This window comes from Schistocerca americana, chromosome 8 (assembly GCF_021461395.2).
Source record: "Schistocerca americana isolate TAMUIC-IGC-003095 chromosome 8, iqSchAmer2.1, whole genome shotgun sequence".
Classification (NCBI taxonomy): Eukaryota; Metazoa; Arthropoda; class Insecta; order Orthoptera; family Acrididae; genus Schistocerca; species Schistocerca americana.
In genome coordinates, this window is record NC_060126.1 from 384,356,136 (window position 1) to 384,375,170 (window position 19,035).

Genomic DNA, 19,035 nt, shown 5'->3' on the forward strand with positions numbered 1-19,035 from the left:
TTCCGGGAGGAAAAAATCCCCGACGCGGCCAAGAATCGAATCGAACCTGCCACCCCGGGATCCAAGGGCAGCAACGCGAACCATTAGACCACAAACTGCGGACGAGTTTGGGAGAGTGCGAATTATTGACATGAGAGAATATGATGCACCCACCCGGGAAAATGCTGCTCATGTGGGACGAAGTGTTTCGGCAGTGCAGTGGATGTGTGTAGAATGGTCGCCCCCCCCCCCCCCCCCCCCGAGAAGACCGACACCTCATCCGAATAGCGCTTAGGACATATTTGCGTTCTCCTCGGCTCCAGGCAACAATAAGACGGTGTAACACATGATTCACTAGCAGGGGTGACAGTCCGTCGCCATTTATTACGACATGGGTTACATGTGCGAAGTCCACTTCTGACGAATGTGCAGAAATAATAGACGGCAATGGTGTCTATAACAACGTCACTGTGGTCAGGATTGGCATCAGATAGCGTTTTTTGACGAATCCAAGTTCTGTTTCTTTGAAAATGATGACCACATTTTGGGGAGCACAATTGATTGCATTCGCATAAGACATACAGCGCCAGCTCGAGGCCTTATGATGTGGAATGCCATTGGATAAAATGGCAAATCATAGTTGGTGCATGTCCAGGGCACTCAGACCAGTGTGACCTAAGTGAACTACAGCCTGCGATTAATACCCATACCCTTTCTGTACAACACCCCAGACGCCTTTTTTTTCAACAAGACAATGCACGACCACGTGCTGCATCACGAACACGTCCCTTCATGGTGTCACAGGATATCAGCCTTTTGCCCTGGCCCGCCAGATCACCATACATGTCGCCATTCTAAAATGTGTGGGATATGGTGAAACGACGTGTTCAGGGCTGTGACCCAGTGCCAAGCATCATAGATGAACTGTGGAACCAGGCGAATGCAGCGTGGATGACTTTACCATAGGACGCCATTCGCGCCCAATACGCGTCAGTGTCATCACTCAGGGAACAGGTTACCAGGGACAATGGCGGACCCTGTGCCTACTAGCGTACAGGACACATGCTGAACTGAGTTGACAGAATGCTAACAATTTCTGCAGAACATTCTAATGTATACTCATGCTCATAAATTAAGGATAATTGCAGAATGTGGTGCCACACAACGTGCCACTACACAAAACTGACGCTAATAGCACAGGCACATAGAGAACACACACGACACAGATCTGTAAGTCCAAGATATTGGTGATAAGTTGAGAAAACCGCCCCGAAACACATTTGCTACAAAACGCCACTGTTTCCTGCGCATGTACCCCGACATCAGAATAGGATATGATAACCATGCACACGTACACAGGCCGCACAACGGGTTGGCATACTCTGGATCAGGTGGTCGAGCACCTGCTGGGGTATAGCCTCCCGTTCTTGCACCAGTGCCTGTCAGAATTCCTGAAGTGTCCTAGGGGTTTGAAGACGTGCAGCGACACGTCGACAGAGAGCATCCCAAACGTGCTCGATGGGGTTTAGTTCTGGAGAACAGGCAGGCCACTCCATTCCTCTGATATCTTCTGTTTGAAGGTACTCCTCCACGATTTATGAGCATGAGTGCGCATGTTCTGAGAATATGAATGTCCTGTCTATAGTCGTTCAAGGTGTCCTGTTTTTTTTTCTGAATATGAGTGTAGTTGTTTGTGGCGTGTCGCGAGTATGCGCCGACGCAAGACCCCCGGATTAGCATGGCGGGTAGCCTACCACCGGACCCCTGCAGCATGCCAGCGGCTGCAAGCGAGCGTTCGGCAAAGTTTAACGGCCGCCGGCAGATGGACCCCTCGGCTTGGAGGACGTGCGCTCACCAACTGCTTCATTGGCGAAGTCCGTATTTCCGCAAACACATTGCACCACCAATAGGAATCCTGTATGCATCCGCCGCTAGCGCAGCATATTTAGGGTCACGGTAGCGGCTCCGCCAGCAGCTTCGTCTCAGTTATTAGCTTCCTGATGCCAGCTGACCACTCAGCCGACACGGCCAGATGCCGCGCCCCTGCTCCTCGTCAAAAAAAATTGTTCAAATGGCTCTGAGCACTATGGGACTTAACATCTGAGGTCATCAGTCCCCTAGAACTTAGAACTACTTAAACCTAACTAACCTAAGGACATCACACACATCCATGTCCGAGGCAGGATTCGAACCTGCGACCGTAGCGGTGGCGCGGTTCCAGACTATAGCGCCTAGAACCGTTCGGCCACTCCAGCCGGCGCTCCTCGTCAGCCTTCTCTGCCAGGGCGCCGTTCTGCTAGAAGTGCGTTTATCTCACGGGTGTCTGATTTTGGCCGAATTGATCGGTGGACTTGTCTCAGATTGTCGAAGTTGCGAGAAATGACAGGACAAGGTTCGCAGACTAGGGTTGAGCTGGTGCGTTTCTGGCGCCAGTTGCCATCGATTCTCATTTTCATCTTTGAGTCGACTTCGATGTTGATTGCTCTTCTTCAAAACCTTGGCGGCGGGCATTTAACTGCAGCGCGTGCGTTCTGCTGAGACTCTTGTGGGGCTATCCGCAGTGTGAGATGCAGTGACGTGGGACTATGTACGGAGGTAGCACGTGGAGAGGCGTAGCTGTCACGACGAAGGAGAGTGCCAGCCACTACGGCGTGTTGAATCGTGCAACGCCGATCCATTGCCCATGGTGATTCGGTTTTCCTTGAGGTTAGAAGGACAAGTACACTACTGGCCATTAAAACTGCTACACCACGAAGATGACGTGCTACAGACGCGAAATTTAACCGACACGAAGAAGATGCTGTGATATGCAAATGATTAACTTTTCAGAGCATTCACACAAGGTTGGCGCCGGTGGCGACACCTACAACTAGCTGACATGAAGAAAGTTCCAAACGATATCTCATACACAAACAGCAGTTGACCGGCGTTGCCTGGTGAAACGTTGTTGTGATGCCTCGTGTAAGGAGGAGAAATGCATACCATCACGTTTCCGACTTTGATAAAGGTCGGACTGTAGCCTATCACGATTGCGCTTTATCGTATCGCGACATTGCTGCTCCTGTTGGTCGAGATCCAATGACTGTTAGCAGAATATGGACTCGGTGGGTTCACGAGGGTAATACGGAACGCCGTGATGGATCCCAACGGCCTCGTATCACTAGCAGTCGAGATGACAGGCATCTTATCCGCATGGCTGTAACGGATCGTACAGCCACGTCTCGATCCCTGAGTCAACAGATGGAGACATCTGCAAGACAACAACCATCTGCACGAACAGTTCGACGACGTTTGCAGCAGCATGGACTATCAGCTCGGAGACCATGGCTGCGGTTACCCTTGACGCCACATCACAGACAGGAGCGTCTGCGATGGTGTACTCAACGACGAACCTGAGTGCACGAATGGCAAAACGTCATTTTTTCCGATGAATCCAGGTTCTGTTTACAGCATCATGATGGTCGCATCTGTGTTTGGCGACATCGTGGTGAACGCACATTGGAAGCGTGTATTCGTCATCACCCGGTTTGATGGTATGGGTTGCCATTGGTTACACGTCTCGGTCACCTCTTGTTGGCATTGACGGCACTTTGAACAGTGGGCATTACATTTCAGATGTGTTACGACCCGTGGCTCTACCCTTCATTCGATCCCTGCGAAACCCTACATTTCACCAGGATAATGCACGACCGCGTGTTGCAACTCCTGTACGGTCCTTTCTGGGTACAGAAAATGTTCGACTGCTGCCCTGACCAGCACGTTCTCCAGATCTCTCACCAATTGAAAACGTCTGGTCAATGGTGGCCGAGCAACTAGCTCTTCACAATACGCCAGTCACTACTCTTGATGAACTGTGGTATCGTGTTGAAGCTGCATGGGCAGCTGTACCTGTCCACGCCATCCAAGCTCTGTTTGACTCAATGCCCAGGCGTATGATGGTCGTTATTACGGCCAGAGATGGTTGTTCTGGGTACTGATTTCTCAGGATAGTTAAACCCAAATTGCGTGAAAATGTAATCACATGTCAGTTCTAGTATAATATATTTGTGCAATGAATACCCGTTTATCATCAGCATTTGTTCTTGGTGTAGCAATTTTAACGCCCAGTAGTGGACTTTTGAGTCTGTTACAAGCTACACAGGCCGAATGAATTGGAGTCGTCGAGTTGCTTCGGGGGGTTGCGTGCATCTTAAGTGAACAAGCCAGTGTACTAAAAACTATTTGGAATTGTTCTAGTTATGTATCACGCTACTCGGTGTCGTGACTTGATACTTGATGGCAGTTAAAGAAGTGTGGCTACGTCCAACAAACCGACATGAAGCATGGCTAAATACGTAGCTAGAAGCGCAACGAGTAGTGCGTAAGTCGGTGTCTGGCATTTCCAGCCATGCTGAGATATTTCTTCCATTCTACTTTGTAGTTCATTATTGTAGTTTGGCGTTTAAATGTGTGCCGAGATAATTCTTGTCATTTTTCCTTTAGGACATTATTTTAGTAGTCCTTTTGGGAATTGGTTAATCAAATTTTAAGGGCCGTCACTGGCCAAGTAACTCGCGGAGGCTGATTTCATTGAAAGTATTGATCACCTGTTCTCTAGACATGATTGTGTCTCTCATTCCTCAGAATACTGTCCCGCACTGACGTGTTTTGTGTTGCAAATAATTGGCAGTGGTCGACGCGAGCAAACTGGGAGCAAAGTACCACGGTGGCAGAATGATATTTAAGGCCCTGTCCCCCCTGCCCCCCTTTACAACTCGGGTTATGTTGATACTGTCTTGTGATTCCATCCTTCCCGTGAAGTGTTATGGTATCTGAAGTTCAATTGCAGTGCAAAGTTGAGTACATTTCTATTTCATTTGCTGTCTCGTGGATCTCTTGTATTGATCAAAATCCTTTGGTGTGCTCGCGTCTATCACTAATTCACACGCAGTATTGAAGTGGCCTCATTTTGGGGGCTATTGTCATACGGTCGTGTTCTAGTAGTAATGATTTTAATTAAATTGTTGATTAATCAACTGAATTATGTAAACTTTTATTTGTTTGGTCAAATTAAAGCACCTCCGTAGTCGTGGAAGTGATTTTTATTGTAATAAAGCTTTTCGTAATTGTGTTTTGTTTAGGAAAGTTGGCTAACCAAATCTTACAAGATCTGTGTTCTGTCACTTAAGGTATTCTTCAGCTGATTGGAATTAATTAGAGTTCTAATGGGAATCATGTAGATATTAGTTCCATCTGAGTTAGTTTAATCAGTTGTATTCAATTTTCAAGTTTTTATGGGTCTTGTTCTAGTTAAAGACACTTGTTCGTTATTTATCCAAGTGATCTGGCTTTATAACACAATCGCCTTTATTAGTGTGATTGTGATTTGATAATGCTTTGTGATTGAATAAAGAAGTGTGTGGCAACTACAACGGATTACTATTGTCATTTCGATGTGTCCTAATGACCCACAGCCTAAAGGTAAATGGAAATGAGTGTTTGGCGTCATTGGCCGAGAGGCACCTTACGGGGCATGTCCGGCCGCCTTGGTGCAGGTCTTATTACATTCGACGTGACATTGGGCAACCTGGGAGCCAGATGGGGATGAAATGATGATGAAGACAATACAACACCCAGTACCTGAGCGGAGAAAATCCCCAACCAAGTCGGGAATCGAACTCAGGCCCCTTACGACGGCAGTCCGTCACGTTGACCAATCAGCTATCGGGGCGGACACCTCAAAGGTGGCCGTTGGTGCTGGCCGAAATGCCTAACCAGGTATTAGTTCATTGTGATATCCACGTAATCACACTGCTTCCGGTAACGGAGAAAGGGAATAATACATCCTAATGTTTCAGGGTGTCCTTACAAAATTCGATGTAGCAGAGCGTATTAGCACAACAGGACGCTGACACAATAGCACGAATCTTAATATAGAGAATATTTGCAGTTATGGAATACCATCAGTATTATTAAGCCACGAAGGGAAAAACTTTCTACGTGACGTCGTAAAGAGGCTTTGTCGATTACTGAAGACGGAGAAGATTCGATCTTGTGCTTGTCATTCCCAAACTAACGGAACGCTGGGGGAAAGAACGAATCAAATGCTAACAGAATAGAAAAATCAAGGGCAAAGACATACGTAATCTCCTTCATTGATTTCAAAAAAGCATATGACTCGATAGATAGAGAATCTCTGTTATCAGTCCTGGAAGAAATGGGTTTGGATAAGAAAACAACTAATATTATAAAAGCGACCCTTACGAATACATTTTCGAAAGTTAAATTTATGGGCGAACTATCGGAACCCTTTGAAATAAAAACGGGAGTGCGACAGGGCGATGGGCTCTCACCGTTGCTGTTCAATTGTGCTCTTGAGAAAGTAGTCAGAGAATGGAACACAAATATTAAGAGTGGTATAAGACTGGGTTGCAATAAGAAGAACCTTAAAGTAAATTGCATTGCTTTTGCAGATGATATGGCCCTGTTTGCTGAAACAATGGAAGAAGCACGGGAGCAAATCCTTGAACTAAAGAAACAAGCAGCTAAAATTGGTCTTCACATCTCCTCTGAAAAAACTAAGATATTGACAAACATCAAGCACTCATGTAAATACCTCAAAGTTCAAGAACAGAAGATTGAAATAGTAAAAGAATTCAAATATCTCGGAGAATGGATTACTTGGAATGCTGGGGAAAGCAAAGCAATGGAATCCAGAAAAAATAAACTTGAATTGGCCTTCCAACTAACAAAAAATACATACAACAAAAAATCCCTTTCATGGGGGTCCAAAAATCACATTACAAGACAGTGATTAAGCCAGAAGCACTGTATGCAGCAGAAACACTTAACATGAATTTCAAAGGCCAAATGGAGAAACTTGATATAAAGGAAAGAAAAATTTTAAGAAAAATCATTGGGCCAAAATTTCAAGACAATAAGATTATATACATTAAAAATGAAACTCTCTACAAGAAAATTGAAAAACTTTCAGATTCTATGCGAAAAAGGAGAATAAATTTTTATGGTCATCTTCTCAGAATGAATTCCAACAGATTAACTAAACAAATCTTTGACTTCTTCCGTAACCGAAAAACGAAGCCCAACTGGTTTAAAGAAACTGAGAAAGACCTAGTGGAATTAAATATTTCAGAAAATTCACTTATTGATCGAACTGCTAAATTAATTACTAAAGATGAAAACATAAGGTTCCAAGACAAATCCACACAAAAGTCCAAATCCTTCATTTCGGAAGAAGAGAGGAGAAGAAGATCAGAAAGAATGAAGAAATACTGGGCCCTAAGAAAAGAACAACGCACAAAGAAATGATTGATCCAGCGTACCCCAAAGAGGGTGAAACGAAAGAAGAAGAAGAATACCTAGTAAGCCAAATCTATGGTTTACACTTACTGAAGTTATAAACTAGTGTTTGTGCTCTCCTGTATGTTCATTGCAAACAAGTGAAGAACCAAGAAAAAGCAGGCTAGTAAGACAAAGCAGAGTCTAATTTTCTTATCATCACCACATCTACTTCCGTAGCTAATATCCATGTCGTTCTGTGCTGTCTCCAGCCACAGAGACCTGAAAAATGCCATTCCTGCGAGTGCATGACCTCAGACCCCGCGTCACCTTTGATCTGAGCGTGAGGATCTGAGTAAGCGTGTTGCAACCCACATCGGGCTAAGACAACTTGTAAGGCAACGAATTAAAATGAAATGAGATTGATGAAATAAATTCAGCATTTCGAGATCAAACGTAAATCATAGCCGTCATAATTTTTTCCGTTCTCAACTCGCTCCTACACATATAACAAAGGCCAAACACGTGTCAATGAAGATCGCTTCGAGTCGTTTCAAATACTTTGGTAACTACAGGATGCAGTGGTGAGTGTTCACCACCCGTTACTATTGTCATTCAGTCCCGGAGCGATGCAACGCCAAAGAGAAAACGACAATTTTATCTAAAAATTCAACGATGTTCTAGTTTCAGGAATGGAGTCAAAAATGAAGAATAAGAAGTTCACAAGTCACAGGAAATAAAACACAAGATTCATGGAATCAATAATCTTACTTTAACAAGTCTAACATCATCATAGTACATTTTCCTCTCATTCACATTAAGTATTCTGAATATTTATGTTACAAACTCTCTATCTTAGGCGGAATTCGTAAAACGAGGACTGTCTGCTACAGTTGCAGTTCAGGGGAAAGACTGCGTTAATTTTCGGTTCTAATCTCACAGGAGACAAGATTTTTACGCTTTCTGTGAAAGAACTACTAGCTGACAGACCGGCAATCAGTAAATAAATCTTAACTCATTCACCTTAGGTTTTGTTGCTACATTAGTTCTGCACTTTCTACACTGAAGAGACAAAGAAACTGGTACAACTGCCTAATATCGTGTAGGATCCCAGTAAGCGCGCAGAAGTTCCCCAACACGGCGTGGCATGCACTCCACTATTGTCTGAAGTAGTCACGGAGGGAATTGACCTACGAATCCTGCAGGCCTGTTCACAAATTCGTAAGAGTATGGTGGGGTAGAGTTCTCTTCTGAACACCACGCTGCAAGGCATCCCAGATATGCTCAATAACCATCATCCCTGGGGAGTTCGGTGGCCAACACAAGTGTTTAAACTCAGAAGAGTTTTCCTGGAGCCACTCTGTAGCTACTCTGGACGTGTGGGGTGTCGCATTGTCGTGTTGAAATTGCCCAAGTCCATCGGAATGCACAATGGACATGAATGGATGCAGGTGATAGAATGTTTACTTACGTGTCAGCTGTCAGAGTCGTATCTAGACGTATCAGCAGTCGGTCACATATCGGTCCTACTTCACACGCCCCACACCATTACAGAGCCTCCACCATCTTTAACAGTCCCTGCTGTCATGTAGGTCCATGAAATTGTCTCCATACCCGTAGACATCTATCCGCTCGATTCAATTTGAAACGATACTCGTCCTACCAGGTAACATATTTCCAGTCATCAATAGTTCAAAGTCGTTGTTGACTGGGCCAGACGAGGCATAAAGGTTTGTCTCGTTCAGTCATCAAGGGTACATGAGTGGGCCTTGAGTTCCGAAAGCCCATATCGATGATGGTTCGTTGAACGGCCCAGCATTGAAATCTGCAGCAATTTGCTGAAAGGTTGCACTTCTGTCACCTTGAACGATTCTCTTCAGTTGTCGTTGGTCTCGTTCTTGCTGAATCATTTTCTGGCCCCAGCGGTGTCGGAGATTTGATGTTTTACCGGATTCCGGATATTCACGGTACACTCGTGAAATGTTCGTACGGGAAAATCCCCATTTCATCGCTACCTCGTAGATGCTGTGTCCCATTGTTCGGGCGCCGACTATAGCGCTACGTTCAAACTCACATACAACTCGATAACCTGCCATTGCAGCAATAACCGATCTAACAACTGCGCAGACACTTGTTGTCTTACATAGGCATTGCCGTCCGCAGCATCATATTTTGCCTATCTACATATCTCTGTATTTGAATACGCATGCCTATAACAGTTTCCTTGCCGCTTCAGTGTAGATCTAATTGTGAAAAACTTGCAGAATTTCACACTCGTAATGCTTGCTTTTTTTCGTTCTTTTCCAATTACATTGACTTACTTGTGGCGCTGAAAGAGTTATTACTGAGATTTCGCTATGCATCTACTTCTACTTCTACATTTGTATACCTTCGTGGTACTCTGACAATGCTCAGATAGTGTCTCGACTTCATGGCTGTATACAACATTCTGGTAGCAGTCCGTCTCCTTGCGTATTATGCTCTGAGAGGCAGAGTAAAGCTGTGCAATTGACCATAACAGTAAGGCGGGGAGTTTCGCGGATTCTGTCACCCGCTGTACACAGTTTTAGACCATCTTCGATTTACGTGGCAGAGATATGGTTCGCTCTTAAGTTTATAACTTTTATGACAATCAGTTAATAGTGTACATAAAATTTAGTATTATCTCTTGTTCTCAATTGTCCGTCACCTATAAGAATTTTGACGAACATCTCAACATTTTTTTTAAAGTTCTGTTCCTTCTTTAAGAGGTCATTCGGATTTTTTATCAGATGTGTATAGATTTCTATTTCTTCAGGATGCATATGTAGTATCCTTTTTCGGCTCGATGAAGACTGGAAAGATTTGTGCGTACGTCAAATGCAGTGTGTCGATTTTCTGGAAGACACATAGTAAATGGGAAGAGGTTGTTTGTTATATGTTCCTTGTATCTTATAGTAGTCCTTCGTCCTGGTTATTCAATGTGCAAAATGTCACCGTCGCTACACTTAATGTTACGTATTCTTCTTTGGTCGTAGTTTTGAGCTTTCACTGTTCTGTGTATTGTCATCGTACCTAGCTTCTTCTCTGTGGAGAAGCTAATTTTAACATTAATACTACGACACGTATTATTTACTTTTTTGAGAAATATTTCCCACATATGTTAACGTAACGCATTTCTCTTTTTTTTTCTTCTTTCTCTAATCTTATTTCGCTTATTATCGTTTGCACATTTTCCCCTGATTTTCCTTCTCGATGTTTCATCAACAATATTAGGATTTATATTTGCAGTTTGATGCAACTAACGAAAATTTCTACCATTTGGATCTTGGATCTCCTGATCGCTGGGAAGATGCACTAACCACTAAGCCACCTTAGCACAATGGCTTTACAGAACTGCGCAGACTCTGTTAGCACGCCTCCCTTCTCAACCAAAATTCCCATTCACGCCTCAACCCTCTCGATATTCCACCTAAACTCGAAAAGCATTGCAGAGGCTCTTCAGCTGTATTGGACTAGCGCCTCAGCATGGAATGAAACGGGCGATCCTCCCTGACACTCATAAATGGGTGTTTGAGACTTGAAAAGGTCTCTAGAACCATATAGAGTCATTTAATTATATTAGGACTGCCGTTGTTATTTGCGGTCACAGTTTTAATTGTATCCATTCAGTCTGAATCTTTTCTATAGTAAAGAGACCTTTGGTGGATTGTTGCTGTTGTAGTCTTCAGTCCAGAGACTGGTTTGATGCAGCTCTAGATCGTACTCTATCCTGTGCAAGCTTCTTCATCTCCCTGGACCTACTGCAACCTACATCCTTCTCAATCTGTTTAGTGTATTCATCTCTTGGTGTCTCTCTACGATTTTTACCCTCCACGCTGCCCTCCAATACTACATTTATGATCCCTTGATGAATTAGAATATGTTCTACCAACCGATCCCTTCTTCTAGTCAAGTTCAGACACAAATTTCTCTGCTCCGCAATTTCATTCAATACCTCCTCATTAGTTATGTGATCTACCCGTCTAATCTTCAGCATTCTTTTGTAGCACCACATTTCGAAAGCTTCTATTCTCTTCTTTTCCAAATTATTTATCATCAATGTTTCACTTCCATACGTGGCTACACTCCATACAAATACTTTCAGAAACGACTTCCTTACACTTAAATCTATACCCGATGTTAACAAATTTCTCTTCTTCAGAAACGCTTTCCTTGCCATTGCCAGTCTACATTTTATATCCTCTCTACTTCAACCATCATCAGTTATTTTGCTTCCCAAATAGCAAAACTCCTTTACTACTTTAAGTGTCTCTTTTCCTAATCTAATTCCCTCAGCATCACCCGAGTTAACTCGACTACATCTCATTATCCTCGTTTTGCTTTTGTTGATGTTCATCTTATATCCTCCTCTCAAGACACTGTCCATTCCGTTCAACTGCTCTTCCAAGTCCTTTGCTGTCTCTGACAGAATTACAATGTCATCGGCGAACTTCAAAGTTTTTATTTCTTCTCCATGGATTTTAATTCCTACTCCAAATTTTTCTTTTGTTTCCTTTATTGCTTGCTCAATATACAGATCGAATAACATCTGGGATAGGCTACAACCCTGTCACACTCCCTTTCCAACCACTGCTTCCCTTTCATGCCCTTCGACTCTTATAACTGCAATCTGGTTTCTGTACAAATTGTAAATAGCCTTTCGCTCCCTGTATTTTACCCCTGCCACCTTCAGAATATGAAAGAGAGTATTCCAGTCAACATTGTCAAAAGCTTTCTCTAAGTCTGCAAATGCTAAAAACGTAGGTTTGCCTTTCCTTAATCTGTTTTCTAAGATAAATCGCATGGTCAGTATTGCCTCACGTGTTCCAACATTTCTACGGAATCCAAACTGATCTTCCCCGAGGTGAGCTTCTACCAGTTTTTCCATTCGTCTGCAAAGAATTCGTGTCAGTATTATGCAGCCATGACTTATTAAACTGACAGCTCGGTAATTTTCACATCCGTCAACACCTGCTTTCTTTGGTATTGGATTTATTATTTTCTTCTTGAAGTCTGAGGGTATTTCGCCTGTCTCATACATCTTGCTCACCAGATGGTAGAGTTTTGTCAGGGCTGTCTCTCCCAACTCTATCAGTAGTTCTAGTGGAATGTTGTCTACTCCTGGGACCTTGATTCGACTTAGGTCTTTCCGTGCTCTGTCAAACTCTTGATGCAGTCTCTTACGTCCCATTTCATCTTCATCTACATCCTCTTCTATTTCCATAATAATTTCCTCAAGTACATCGCCCTTGTATAGACCCTCTATATACTTCTTCCACTTTTCTGCTTTCCCTTCTTCTTTGCTTAGAACTGGGTTTCCATCTGAGCTCTTGATATTCATACAAGTGGTTCTCTTTCCTCCAAAGGTCTCTTTAATTTTCCTGTAGGCGGTATCTATCTTACCCCTAGTGAGATAAGCCTCTACATCCTTATATTTGTCCTGTAGCCATCCCTGCTTAGCCATTTTGCGCTTCCTGTTTATCTCATTTTTGAGACGTTTCTATTCCTTTTTGCCTGCTTCATTTACTGCATTTTTGTATTTTCTCCTTTCATCAATTAAATTCAATATCTCTTCTGTTACCCAAGGATTTGCATTAGCCCTCGTCTTTTTACCTACTTGATCCTCTGCCGCCTTCACTACTTTATCCCTCAGAGCTATCCATTCTTCTTCTACTGTATTTCTTTCCCCCATTCCTGTCAATTGCTCCCTTATGCTCTCTCTGAAACTCTGTACAACCTCTGGTTTAGTCAGTTTATCCAGGTCCCATCTCCTTAAAGACCCACCATTTTGCAGTTTCTTCAGTTTTAATCTACAGTTCATAACCAAAGATTGTGGTCAGAGTCCACGTCTGCCCCTGGAAATGTCTTACAATTAAAAATCTGGTTCCTAAATCTCTGTCTTACCATTATATAATGTATCTGATACCTTTTAGTATCTCCAGGCTTCTTCCATGTATAAAACCTTCTTTTATGATTCTTGAACCAAGTGTTGACTATGATTATGCTCTATGCAAAATTCTACCAGACAGCTTCCTTTTTCATTTCTTACCCCCAATCCATATTCACCTACTATGTTTCCTTCTCTCCCTTTTCCTACTCTCGAATTCCAGTCACCCATGACTATTAAATTACCGTCTCCCTTCACTACCTGAATAATTTCTTTTATCTCATCATACATTTCATCAATCTCTTCGTCATCTGCAGAGCTAGTTGGCATATAAACTTGTACTACTGAATTAGGCGTGGGCTTCGTCTCTATCTCGGCCACAATAATGCGTTCACTATGCTGTTTATAGTAGCTTACCCGCATTCCTATTTTTTTATTCATTATTAAACCTACTCCTGCATTATCCCTATTTGATTTTGTATTTATAACCCTGTATTCCCCTGACCAGAGGTCTTGTTCCTCCTGCCTCCGAACTTCACTAATTCCCACTATATCTAACTTTAACCTATCCATTTCCCTTTTTAAATTTTCTAACCTACCTGCCCGATTAAGGGATCTGACAGTCCACGCTCCGATCCATAGAACGCCAGTTTTCTTTCTCCTTATAACGAAGTCCTCCTGAGTAGTCCCCACCCAGAGATCCAAATGGGGAGCCGTGCGGGATTAGCTGAGCGGTCGAAGGCGCTGCGGTCCTGGACTGTGCGGCTGGTCCCGGCGGAGGTTCGAGTCCTCCCTCGGGCATGGGTGTGTGTGTTTGTCCTCAGGATAATTTAGCTTAAGTAGTGTGTAAGCTTAGGGACTGATGACCTTAGCAGTCAAATCCCATAGGATTTCACACACATCTTCATCCAAATGGGGGACTATTTTATCTCCAGAATACTTTACCCAAGATGACGCCATCATCATTTAACCATACAGTAAAGCTGCATGCCCTCGGGAAAAATTATGGCTGTAGTTTCCCCTTGCTTTCAGCCGTTCACAGTACCAGCAGACTGTTGTCCCTGCAACTACTGAAAAGGCTGCTGCACCTCTTCAGAGACCACACGTTTGTCTGATCTCTCAACAGATACCCCTCCGTTGTGGTTGTACCCACCATACGGCTATATGTATCTCAGAGGCATGCAAGCCTCCCCACCAACGGCAAGGTCCATGGTTCAAGGAGGGGGGGGGGGGGGGGGGGTTGGTGGATTATTATTACAAAAGTAGGCGTTTCTTACAATTTGTTGAGGCAGTGGAACAGCATACACAAGAAACAGCGAGAGGTTACATACTACCTCAGTTACAAAGGTTGCAGTTCGTAGCGATTTCATATGTTCAAAAGAGTGATGAGAAAGTAGTTCACGATAAAAAAAACACAAAATAAGCAATTTATCAAAGTTACGCAAAATCTCTCTCTGAGCAGTCTGTTTGAAAATTTTAACAATAATGCTACGGAGTAAATGTTAAATAACAGTCGTAAAGGCTAACTTAATTTGCCGCTGTTCCATAGATATTTACCAACTTTAACATCCCATTTTTTATATGACGACCACCAAACGCTGAGACTTAAGATTGGTGATTTTATGTGGAATTTCTGGTGCTTAAGATTTATACCAATAAGCTTATTATTTTAGCAAGTAGGAAGTGAACTTACGAACATGTGTCCTCCCCCATCCGGCGACGATGCCCATTCTACCCACAAGATCTTCTCTCATCATATCAGTTGGTAGCCTCACGGTCTTGACGTAGGCTGCAACACAAGACAAATAATAAAATGAGGGAGAGATAACATAAATAGCAAATCCTTCTTTAGATTTTCCCATTGTAAATGGAGGAGAGCTCGTGAATATTACGTAATTAGCCGAAAACTGAACGTTGTCTTAACCACATGTGACGAATCGAATGTCAGGCGTCAAGCGTCGAGAATCAAGTACTTATTTTCTACTTGAATAGTTTTTACTGTGAGTGTCGATCTATTCAGTGTAGGATTTCGTGACAAGGGGTCTATGTTCATTTATTATATTAGCGACCAAAGTTGAGATAAGCTTACGATTTACCAAACATTAGTTGATTTATGATTTTGGAGAGGCGATATATTGCATATGTTATAAAAGAATGTGCCTCCTTCACATACAAGTTATTTTCGTAGTAATACATATCCTGACAAGAAAGTTAAGCACCTGCAAGACATAGTCATATGTGAATGTAACTTCATATACACACATCACAAAATTTTTGCATCACCCCGATTCCCAGAACTCCAGAAGATAGACATTGACAGTGGATATTATATCACAGACACAGTTCCGTTGACTGTTAAGAGATGTCACTAAACCCGCCCAAATATGAAAACAACCATGCATGAGCAGCGACTATTAGACGGATGGGGTCGGACAGCCGATCAGTTCCAGTCATTCCACCAGGAAAGAGGTACACCGATCGTGTTGTTTGTAGTTCAACAATGCCTACACGGTCAATATAGCGGCTGGATCGCGTCCGCTTTGTTACTTTGTGCCAGGGAGGGCTCTCAACAAGGGAAGTGTCCAGGCGTCTCGGGGTGAACCAAAGCGATGTTCTTCGGACATGAAGGAGATACCTAGATGCACGAACTGTCGATGACATTCCTCGCTCAATCCGCCCAAGGGCTACTACTGCAGTGGATGACTACTAACTACGGATTATGGCTCGGAGGAACCCTGACAGCAACGCCACCATGTTGATTAATGCTTTTCGTGCAGCCACAGGACGTCATCTTACGATTCAAACTGTGCGCAATATGCTGTATGATGAACAAATTCACTCCCGACGTCCATGGTGAGGTCTATCTTTGCAACCACGACACCATGCAGCGAGGTACAGATGGGCCCAACGACATGCAAAACGGACCGTTCAGGACTGGCATCACGTTGTCTTCACCGATGAGTGTCGCATATGCCTTCAACCAGACAATCGTCGGAGACGCCTTTGGAGGCAACCCGGTCAGGCAGAACTCCTTATACACACTGTAAAGCGAGTGCAGCAAGGTGGAGATTCCCCGCTGTTTTGGGGTGTCACCGACGTACGCCGCTGGTGATCATGGAAGGCGCTGTAACGGCTGTACGAAACGTGAATGTCATCCTCCGACCGTTAGTGCAACCATATCGACAGCATATTGGCGAGGCATTCGCCTTCATGGACGACAGTTCGCGCCCCCATCGTGCACATCTTGTGAATGACATCCCTAAGGATAAAGACAGCGCTCGTCTAGAGTGGCTAGAATGTTCTCCAGACATGAAACCTATCGAACATGCCTGGGCTGTTTGTGGACGACGTGACCCACCAACCACGACGAGTACAGGCATGCATCAGTGCAAGAGAGCGTGCTGCTGAGTATTAGAGGTGCAGCAATCTGGACTAACACCACTAAAAGCCTCGCCGTATTGTGGTACGACATGCAATGTGTGGTTTTCATGAGCAATAAAAAGGGCGGAAATGATGTTTATGTTGATCTCCTATTCCATTTTTCTGTACAGGTTCCGGAACTCTCGGAACCGAGGTGATGCAAAACTTTTTTTGATGTATGTGTATATACACACACCATCGGCGAGTACATGATTAGAGCTCCGATTCTCTATTACAGGTAGAACTCCAATTAGAGTGTATTAGTGTTGTTCCTATTCACTGCTGTTACCAGGCCTTGTTGGGTGTATAAGGGGCGTGAACATGGTCAGATATCGAGTGATCGCTGTGGAGGAGACAGAGATGCCACGTACCACTGAGAGACAGATCTATGAACATTTGACAGAGTTTGAAAGGGACCTCATTATTGGTCTCAGTTGTTCAGATGATCCAATCATGCAATATTCAGATTTATGGAACAATCAGATGTGACTTTGGACTGAGGTTGGACTGCACTGGAACACTACAGCACGGGAGGTTTTACAGCTCTTCCTGCTGGCAATTAGACATGACATATTTCAGTTGGACAACACCTGGCCACATGTCGCTAGAAATGTGACTGGCACTACTGATTCCCTGGCCTGCCTATTCGCCTGACATGTCGCCCATCGAACATGTCTGAGATAATGTCTATCGGCAACACTTTCGTTCAAGTCCCCCTGCAGCAACGGCTGATGCTTTGTGGACACGCCTGCAACCCACATAGCGAAGTATTCCCATCACCTCTTTGATTCCATGCCACGAGGACTAGCGGCTCTCATTGCAGCATGCGGTGGCGCTACTCCTCAGTGAATTTCCACAGTCACAGAGCATGTACAGGTCTGAAATGGTAATCATCTGTGAAGTGTCATGTCCCTAATCGTTGGAATAAATTTCATTGTGATCACATCTCTCGGTCTCGGTGATTCAATTTTTCCAAACATTAGTGGACATTAAAATGGGATGATCGACGCTTCACCTTTATGACAACTTAAACTCTGCTGGAGACACATTTAATGAGGTGTCTGGATGTCTGTGGAGGAATCGCGGCCCATTCTTCCTCAAGAGCCGAAACCAGTAGTGCTGTTGAACGCTGGGGACTGCGGCGAAGTCTACATTCTAACTTAGGAACGGAAAAGTTTCTGCATGCGAGTAATGTTCTTGCTTTCATGCCATACCTTTCCCACCTAGATGCACACTTCCCACACGACTACGCCACGCTGGCCGGCCGGTGTGTCCGAGCGGTTCTAGGCGCTTCAGTCTGAAACCGCGCGACCGCTACGGTCGCAGATTCGAATCCTGCCTCGGGAATGGATGTATGTGATGTCCTTAGGTTGGTTAGGTTTAAGTACACTACTGGCCATTATAATTGCTACACCAAGAAGAAATGCAGATGATTAACGGGTAATTATTGGACAAATATAGTATACTAGAATTACAATGCAATTGCACTGCATACGACTTGTCGTCATATTTCTTGACAACTGACTTGATATAATTAAATTTTCCTTGTGATATTTGAGTGTCATCTGTAGATCACCTACACCTGAGGTACTGGCAGGATTTCCACACTACATCCAATGCTGGGGCGCTATTGCAATACCGGAGAGCCTCGACAATAGGGACTATCTAAGTAGATTAAAATAAGCTATAGACATGAAGTGGTGTGAGGGATGGCATTCGAGTAGAGTATTCTGTGCAGGTATGTTAGCTGTACTGCTGCAGCTGTGTCATGCCTACCACGCCTGCCTAGTAAACAAGGAGCCCCAGGTTCAAGTCACGGCTGTTGGACGTATTTTAACAAATTTCTTCGGCTTCTATCGATATTATAGATAAAAATGAGACTCAAATGTCTCAAGTAAAATTTAATTATATAAAGTCAGTTTTCTTTGGCTTTTTCGAATGAATTATGGAAAAGCAAAGGCTTTTCTAACAAACGAACACTGTTCAAGTGAAAAATGAAATGAAATGATCGTATGGCATTTATTGGCTGGGATATCCCCTTCATGGTTCGGCCGCCGTATTGCAAGTCTTTTTAGTTGATGCCACTTCGGCGACTTACGTGTCAGTGATGGTGAAAATGGTGATGAAGGGCACACAACACTCAGTCCCCTGCCAGGAATCGAACCCGGGGCCCCATGCATGGTAGGCAGTAACGCTACCGCTGCGCTTCGGAGGCGGACTGTTCAAGTGAAATAAGACGTTTATTATGTGAAAAGAAAGTTGAAAGTATGAGAGACCTCAAGACAAAAATGCTCAAGAAACAGCATTGTTGTTAAATCACTGCATTCATTTGGATGACTGTCTGGAGAGGGTCATGGGAAGACGACTTCCTCACACTGTTCTCTGGCTTCCTTTGGTTTTTTTTAAATTTTCTTCTTGGGTTTATCGCGACTTTTCCAGTGGGGTGTGCT

At 43.8% G+C, this 19,035-nt stretch overlaps 1 protein-coding gene across 1 annotated transcript in view; it reads right to left on the reverse strand.

Annotated features, from left to right (window-relative positions):
• LOC124545877 (collagenase-like) overlaps positions 1-19,035 on the reverse strand; it is a 179,044-nt gene that overhangs the window by 24,778 nt on the left and 135,231 nt on the right. Inside the window, exon 7 of the mRNA XM_047124837.1 lies at positions 14,859-14,954. Within this exon, the coding sequence (XP_046980793.1) occupies positions 14,859-14,954 (96 nt within the window). The remainder of the gene's footprint in view (positions 1-14,858; positions 14,955-19,035) is intronic.